Below are 8,408 nucleotides of genomic sequence, written 5' to 3' on the forward strand. Positions count from 1 at the left end.
AAACTGATTTAAGTTTCCCTGCATTAAAGTCCCCGGCTACTAGGAGCACCGCCTCTGGGTGAGCGTTTCCTTGTTTGCTTATGGCGGAATACAGCTCATTCAATTCTATCTTAGTGTCAGCCTTTGACTGTGATGGTTTGTAAACAGCTACAAAGAATATAGATGAAAACTCTCTCGGTAGGTAATGTGGTCTGCAGCTTATCATGAGAAACTCTACCTCAGACGAGCAATAGCTCAAGACTTCCTTAGATATTGTGCACCAGCTGTTGTTTACAAACATACATAGACCGCCGCCCCTTGTCTTACCAGATGCCACTGTTCTATCCTGCCGGTACATAATATAAACAGTATGTTGATATTGTCGTCGTTCAGCTACGTCTCCGTGAAGCGTAAGATGTTACAGTTTTTAATGTCCCATTGGTAGTTTAATCTTCCCAATAACGCGTCCATTTTATTGTCCAATGATTGCATGTTTGCTAGCAGAATTGAGGGGAGTGGGGGTTTATTCGATCACCTCTGACCCCTCAGAAGGCAGCCCGCCCTCCGGCCTCTCTTTCTCTGCCTCTTTAAGCAGATCACTGGGGTCGGGCCTGTTCCCGAGGGAGCCGTATATCCTCGGGCTCGTCAGAGTCTTGAAATAAGAAAAAGGGTTCTGCTAGTCCATTGTAAGTAATCGCAGTCCTGATGGTTGAGGTCGCGGATTGTGGAGGCCAGGTCATCTGATGCAGCACTACATCATACTCCTTCTTAGTAGCATCTCAGTGCAAATGATAGTCCCACTATGCCCAAACCAGATGGGATGGCGTATCACTGCAGAATGCCTTGAATTCTAAATAAATCACAGACAATGTCACCAGCAAAGGTCCCCCACACCATAACACCTCCTCCTCCATACTTTACGTTGGGAAATACACATGCGGAGATAATCTGTTCACCCACACCGCGTCTCGCAAAGACATGGCCTCTGGAACCAAAAATCTCAAATTCAGACCAAAGGACAAATTCCCACCGGTTTAATGTTCATTGCTCGTGTTTCTTGGCCCAACCAAGTCTCTTCTTATTGATGTCCTTTTAGTAGTGGTTTCTTTGCAGCAATTTGACCATGAAAGCCTGCTTCACGCAGTCTCCTTCTGAACAGTTGATGTTGAGATGTGTCTGTTACTTGAACTCTGTGAAGCATTTATTTGGGCTGTAATTTCTGACGCTGCTAAATCTAATGAACTTATTCTCTGCAGCAGAGGTAACTCTGGGTCTTCCATTCCTGTGGCGCTCCTCATGAGAGCCGGTTTCATCATAGCGCTTGATGGTTTTTGCGACTGCAACAAACTTTCAAAGTTCTTAATGTTCCGTATTGACTGACCTTCATGTCTTAAAGTAATGATGGACTGTCATTTCTCTTTGCTTATTTGAGCTGTTCTTGCCATAATATGGACTTAGCCCTATTTGGTAAAATACCATCTTCTGTATACCACCCCTATCTTGTCACAACACAACTGATTGGCTGAAAAGTACATATTAACTTTTAACAAGGCACACCTGTTAATTGAAATGCATTCCAAGTGACTACCTCATGAAGCTAGTTGAGCGAATTCCAAGAGTGTGCAAAGCTGTCATCAAGGAAAAGGGTGGCTATTTGAAGAATCTCAAATAACACATATGAAATATATTTTATATTTCATAGTTTTGATGTCTTGACTATTGTTCTACAATGTAGATAATAGTAAAAATAAAGAAAAACCCTTGAATGAGTAGGCGTTGTAAAACTTTTGACAGGTAGTGTACGTGAAATGACAAATATAAAGCATACAGGATTCCAATATATAACTGTTGTCATCATTGTAAGGAAACTCAGCAAAAAAAGAAACATCCCTTTTTCAGGACCCTGTCTTTCAAAGATAATTTGTAAAAATCCAAAGAACTTCACAGATCGTCATTGTAAAGGGTTTAAACACTGTTTCCCATGCTTGTTCAATGAACCATAAACAATTAATGAACATGCACCTGTGGAACGGTCGTTAAGACACTAACTGCTTACAGACGATAGGCAATTAAAGTCAGTTATGAACACTTAGGACACTAAAGAGGCGTTTCTACTGACTCTGAAAAACACCAAAAGAAAGATGCCCAGGGTCCCTGCTCATCTGTGTGAATGTGCCTTAGGCATGCTGCAAGGAGGCATGAGGATTGCAGATGTGGCCAGGGCAATAAATTGCAATGTCCGTACTGTGAGATGCCTAAGACAGCGCGACAGGGTGACAGGACGAACAGCTGATCGTCCTTGCAGTGGCAGACCACGTGTAACAACACCTGCACAGGATCGGTACATCCCAACATCTCACCTGCGAGACAGGTACAGGATGGCAACAACAACTGCCCGAGTTACACCGGGAACGCACAATCCCTCCGTCAGTGCTCGGACTATCCACAATAGGCTGAGAGAGGCTGGACTGAGGGCTTGTAGGCCTGTTGTAAAGGCATGTTCTCACCAGACATCACCTGCAACAACATTGCCTATGGTCACAAACCCACCGTCGCTGGACCAGACAGGACTGGTGAAAAGTGCTCTTCTTTGATGATGGTCGGATTCACGTTTATCGTTGAAGGAATGACCGTTACACCAAGGCCTGTACTCTGGAGTGGGATCGATTTGGAGGTGGAGGGTCCGTTATGGTCTGGGGCGGTGTATCACAGCATCATCGGACTGAGCTTATTGTCATTGCAGGCAATCTCAACACTGTGCGTTACAGGGAAGACATCCTCCTCCCTCATGTGGTACCCTTCCTGCAGACTCATCCTGACATGACCATCCAGCATGACAATGCCACCAGCCACACTGCTCGATCTGTGAGTGATTTCATGCAAGACAGGAATGTCAGTGTTCTGCATTGGCCAGCGAAAAGCCCGGATCTCAATCCTGTTGAGCACTTCTGGGACCTGTTGATCGGAGGGTGAGGGCTAGGGCCATTCCCCCCCTAGAAATGTCTGGGAACTTGCAAGTGTCTTGGTGGAAGAGTGGGGTAACATCTCACAGCAAGAACGGGCAAATCTGGTGCAGTCCATGAGGAGGAGATGCACTGCAGTACTTAATGCAGCTGGTGGCCACACCACATACTGACTGTTTCTTTTGATTTTGATCCCCCCTTTGTTCAGGGACACAGTATTATTTTTCTGTTAGTCACATGTCTGTGGAACTTGTTCAGTTTGTCTCAGTTGTTGAATCTTGTTATGTTCATACAAATATTTACACATGTTAAGTTTGCTCAAAATAGACACAGTTGACAGTGAGAGGATGTTTATTTTTTTGCTGAGGTCATAAGTAATTTTACCCTGTTTGTCTGACATGCATGTCTCAGTTCCTTTTGGTATTTTTAGTAGAAGAACTTAAAATGCATGATCACGCATGCATAGCCGCTGCGTGACTGCAGCACCCCCCCGATAAATGCATAAATTTTTCAATATTATAAAAAATAAGTGTCCACAAAATTTGTGAACTGGCCTTCATTACTCCTTACTTTATTACTCCTGACATGACTTTATTACCCCATCGACAGGACCCCTAACTCAAAACATCTTCCCGCAGCCATGCACACGTTCAACCAAGGAATTTAAGTTATTGAAAGATTCTGTTGAAGTGTTGGCATTGCCATGCCAGCTTTTGTGAGGGACACTGTCTGCATTTCCCCTCTGGATATATTTAAAGAGCCGCGTTATTATGTAATCAAGCATACAAACGTCTGTGTCTTTGAGTGGTTATCTTGGGCAGATAAGAGAGAAATTGATAGGAAATTGTCTTCTTTTTTTCTATACTTTTTCCTTTTATTTTCAGGAGGTGCAAAGGAGAAGAAATATGAATTAACAGGATTCTTTGGGAATAGTGGATACTAAGGTAAAACATTAAAGGTAGACTAAACATGTCCTATAGATGATCCTATAGATTTGAAATATTAGGCAGTATGAATATGAATTGTGTTGACCACTTTCTCTCCCTCTTGTCTTTCTCCTCGTAGGTTGACCAGGGTGACGGTGGCCATTTACAGCATTTAACTTCACTAGATTTTTTTTACATTGCTGTTGTTGTTGTATATTTGTTTTAATTCCCTTTTTAATTGATCTCTAGTTTTTGTATAATTATTCATATCTCCCTGTCCATGCCAAACCAGTCCTGCCTGACATATTTTTTTTATCATTTTCATGCCATGTCTGTAATATCACTAGAACTAAGAAAACACACATTTAAGTTTTGTTAGGGCATGCCTTCTTTGTAGTTTATATTTTCTACAAATGTATCTTGATTATGTGTCTGTCTTATTTCATTTCGTAACCACCTGTCTTACTCCACTTACTGGATAAGGTGAATCACGTTTTGAGAGTTTGTGTGCTACAAATATTTAATGTGTTGATTGAATCAGTCCAGTTTTTGTCTGCATAGTTTTATAAACTCAAACTCAAACAAATGTATTTTGTATGGGAAAGTTTTTTTTATTTTTTTTTTACTACCTGTGGCAAACACCTGTATATTTTTGGACAGTTTTGATGGAATAAAAACAGACTGGAAATACCATCAGTGTGGCAAAAGTGTATTTTATGCATGTATTTATTTTTTATCTTTCAAGATGTGATGTCATTGCTTTCAAACAATATCTTGTTGGTGTAATAGGTGGTAGTGTGTTTGAGCAGTGCTGCAGGTTGCCCATCTTGAAATGGCCTGTGCCACATTTACCATAGCTTCTTTATTAAAGCATCTTTATCCCAACTATTCCTCATACTCATTAAAGTGGTGCAATCCCTAGATTAGCCACTGAAATGACAGTACTGTAGAGCAAGAGCATTAGAATATACTGTGCATGCAGCCTACAAACTCCACAACAAACAGACAAATTGAGGAGAATGTTGAGCAGAGGCTTGGTGGCAAACAGGTATATGACATTGAAATAGTGAGCAGAGCACACCGCACACAGCTTTCCAGTGAGGATTACACCAGATTTAACCCTATGAATAACAGTGATTGCTGATTGGTCACACAGAAAGCATGCCACTCTGTGAGCTCAACAGGTCGCTTGCTAAGAACTTCAGTACCTGTTCCAAGGATGAGACTCGTGCCGACATTATCCTGCCAACTATCCTGCTTGACTTGACAATGTATGTGCCTAAAGTTCTTACTGGAGACTCTTTCAGGATATATGTATATTGCACGATCAACTAATGTCCTGTAAACTCAGGGGGACATTGGCTGGAGAAAGCCACCATGGCTTGCTTACATGGACCACGACTACTGAATTTGGAGAAAACCCCTCCTCATCTTCAGTTCAATGACTTGATCCTGACAGGCTACCGGCCAATTTCAACCTTTCAGGGGTGCATCAGAAGCTTGTTCTACTTGCACAATGAATTTGGTAACATTTATACCCATGGTAAGTATACGGCCCCTACCGTTGATATATGAACTGGCATAGTTTATTGATAATTTACACTTCAGAATAACTCATGTCTCATTATAAATGCGTTTATATATATCTAAATGATTATACATATATAACTGATAATTGTAACGCTTATACATTTTCATGTTTACAAAAAATGTATGAAATACTAATTTATTTATTTACAAAGTGTATTCACGATTAATAATTCAATATAAAGTATCTATGGTTCTCCTGTTTTTTTTAAACTAAATTGTCTCATCTCATGTGTATTATGTATTTAATGTATAGTCTAAGTGAGTATGTAGTCTTTGTAGGCTAGTAGATGTCTTACTACACCAGTAATGAAATTGTTAACAGCTGCAAGTTTGAAAAATAGGCCGCTTTGGGCTACTCTCACTTATGGGCCATTTACAAGCATACCGGTACTTTTACAAGTATGTGTAAAGAGACAAGGATATGGGGGATTACTGGTAATCTGTCCTTGTCCTGGATATATTGCATTAGTAATTGGCCTTGGAGTTGTATGATTGACCCATTAAAGTGGTAAAAATAGTCTAAACACTTTTCTATCTTTGGCAACAACTCTCAATAGGCTATGCATGAAACTTGAAAGATGCACCAAAAAAAATAGGAATGATTATTTTGTACATTTTGTTTGTATGATTATTTTCCACTCTCTGACACCCTACAACCCTACAACTGAGATGTGCATAATGCTATGCAATGCATAACATTGCAGAACATTCGTAGTTTAAGCATGTGCAGCTATGCACCCTTGAACCTAAGTGTGGCAGTCTCTATGATGTGACTCCTCCTTGGATATCCTCTGTAGCTAAGCACATTAACACTAACTCTAACTCAGGAGGGGATTAGCATAGGAGAGTTGCTCAGCAGGCTGCAATACACCTGTGAGAGAGACTTCAGAGAAATGCAATGGTGTTGGACAAAACAAACTGAAGGGCTATTATACTATGAGGGCCATTTCAAGGACACAGAGTAAGCCTTTATCTGGTGTACTCCCCTACATGTACTGGTACCAATATACCTGACCTAGACTGTGTTGAATCCACTGTGCCTCCATCTTGGTACTCCTCCTAAAAAAATATTTTGGAAGGTATATAAATGCATTTATTAATGTCAACATTAGTTTTTGCCACCTTGACTCTATTACAGACACCTTAATGTACACTTTTAAATTATATGATGTGAGCTAAACATAAAAATAAAATGAAAACAAAATCACACTTTTTTTAGATTAATGTCCCCACTACAACAAAACATTATTAAATACATGTCATCTTTAGCTTGAAAGATGGAATTGAAATACCATAGAATTCAGATACTGTAAAATGTGCCAGACCATGCCCATGTGGATGTCCAATGGTTAGTAGTGGCCATGTTGTTTGAGGTGCTAGCCTGAAAAACATTGCATTGAGAGAACTTGGTCCATAGAGGCCATGTTTTAGGTTTTGTGCAAATCGGTCATTCGGTGCGAGAGGAGTAGCGTTTTAAGTGTTTTTCACAAATTCAAAATGTCTGGAAAATCCATCACCTTATGGGTCCTAGAGGCAAATTGTTTCTTGTGAGGAGAGGGACATATGTACAACATTTTATGACTCTAGGGGAGAATCCCAGTTGCATACTCCTCACGTCCTCTCTCCTCACCTCCTCAAAACAGGACTTCTGTCTTTCTCATTCAGTGGGTTTTGAGAAGGAGAGAGGACACAATGAGTATTGAGATTCTCCCTAGGTCTCATGGGGTGAAGGGCGTGACCTTTCAAAGTTTTCATCTTCAATTGCTTGTTATAGCACCACCATGTGGCCAATTTACATGGCACTGCTTGACAAGATGTTGCCCTTGACCTTTTTTGCAAAGTATCAACCTTGTAGGCCTTACCATCTCACAGTAATTTGAATTTGTGTGAATTTGCCCTTATGGAATAATAATAATAATAATGAACCCCAGCAAATACAACAAGGTTTCTTGCAGATTTGCTGCTTGAACCTCTAATTAGCAAAGCATGGCAAAATAAGAGTCTAGACTTCAAAAGTCTATCAATACTGAGATCTCCCTCCATCCATCCAGGAATCCCATTCTTCTGTTTCCTTGTGCTGCTGCCACTTAACATCCCCTGGTCCGAGGTGGAGCAAACGTGGATGTGTGTGTTCCACTACCTTGCCTGCCTGTCCCCCACCGTGGGCTCAGTGCTTTACCACACCTTCATGAACCATGAGGGCGGGGAGCCCATCTACGACACACTCCTTTCCCTTGACATGGTCGGAGTCTGCCTGGTCAACACCTTGGGTAGGTAAAGTCAGATTCCAGATCAGTTGTTTGAAATATGTTTGAAAACGTATCCTTCCTTCCTATTCTCATCACACAGTCACTCACACATCCATCTTCATTGACTCTCCTGTTTCTGTGTCAACCAGGATGCCTGCCCATCATCTATATCACCCTGATGTGCTACCCTGGCACTTGCATCCTGGCCCTCCTGTCCTACAGCCTAATCTCAGCCTGGGGCATCCTCTGTGCCACCACAGCGCGTAGCAACTATGGGCGCCTTCGCGCTTTCATCTGGCAGGCCCTCTTCCGTGTGCTCCTCTTCCTGTTCCGTTGGCTGGGCGACGGTGTAGGCAGCCCAGCTTCGCTGCGCCTCTTCTTCACCATGGACATGCTGGCTATCATGGGTGGCCTGGTGAACCTTAGCCGGGTGCCCGAGCGTTTTAGCCCAGGCCTCTTCGACTACTGGTGCAACAGCCACCAGATAATGCATGTGCTGGTGATCTGCTCCATTATCTACATGCACTGGGGGATGCTGGAGGATTTAGCCTGGATTAAGACGTTCCAGTGTCCGGTGTTGGAGTGAGGGACAGAGAACAAATAGGGCTGGGGCGTAGGATTTGAGGGGTGGGTAGGAGTGACCATAAAAATAGAATGACCAGAATGGACAGCCCCATTCAAGTCTATGTTCGGTGATGGGT

At 42.0% G+C, this 8,408-nt stretch overlaps 2 protein-coding genes across 40 annotated transcripts in view; both read left to right on the forward strand.

Annotated features, from left to right (window-relative positions):
• cmn (calymmin) overlaps positions 1 to 4,556 on the forward strand; it is a 69,737-nt gene extending 65,181 nt beyond the window's left edge. For 34 of the 37 annotated variants that reach the window (XM_036946645.1, XM_036946647.1, XM_036946644.1 and 31 more), the window contains 2 exons: positions 3,827 to 3,886; positions 4,008 to 4,556. In XM_036946645.1, the coding sequence (XP_036802540.1) occupies positions 3,827 to 3,885 (59 nt within the window). In that variant the 3' untranslated portion in view covers position 3,886; positions 4,008 to 4,556. Of the gene's footprint in view, positions 1 to 3,826; positions 3,901 to 4,007 lie in introns of all 37 variants that reach the window. The other 3 variants (XM_036946640.1, XM_036946660.1, XM_036946662.1) reach the window with 1 other exon arrangement.
• Positions 4,557 to 4,999: 443 nt separating this feature from the next.
• Positions 5,000 to 8,303, forward strand: LOC110492863 (progestin and adipoQ receptor family member 4-like). Of its 3 annotated transcripts, XM_036946675.1 has the most exons (4): positions 5,000 to 5,415; positions 5,965 to 5,966; positions 7,630 to 7,728; positions 7,857 to 8,303. In XM_036946675.1, the coding sequence occupies exons 1-4, from the start codon at positions 5,246 to 5,248 to the stop codon at positions 8,291 to 8,293; spliced, it is 708 nt and encodes a 235-aa protein (XP_036802570.1). In that variant the 5' UTR covers positions 5,000 to 5,245; the 3' UTR covers positions 8,294 to 8,303. The 3 variants fall into 3 exon arrangements, with proteins under 3 accessions (XP_036802570.1, XP_021423013.2, XP_036802571.1); XM_021567338.2 differs by lacking the exon at positions 5,965 to 5,966 and having other exon boundaries at positions 5,000 to 5,411; positions 7,510 to 7,728; XM_036946676.1 differs by lacking the exons at positions 5,965 to 5,966; positions 7,630 to 7,728 and having other exon boundaries at positions 5,000 to 5,411.
• Positions 8,304 to 8,408: the final 105 nt, after the last annotated feature.

Source organism: Oncorhynchus mykiss, chromosome 16 (assembly GCF_013265735.2).
Source record: "Oncorhynchus mykiss isolate Arlee chromosome 16, USDA_OmykA_1.1, whole genome shotgun sequence".
Taxonomy (NCBI): Eukaryota; Metazoa; Chordata; class Actinopteri; order Salmoniformes; family Salmonidae; genus Oncorhynchus; species Oncorhynchus mykiss.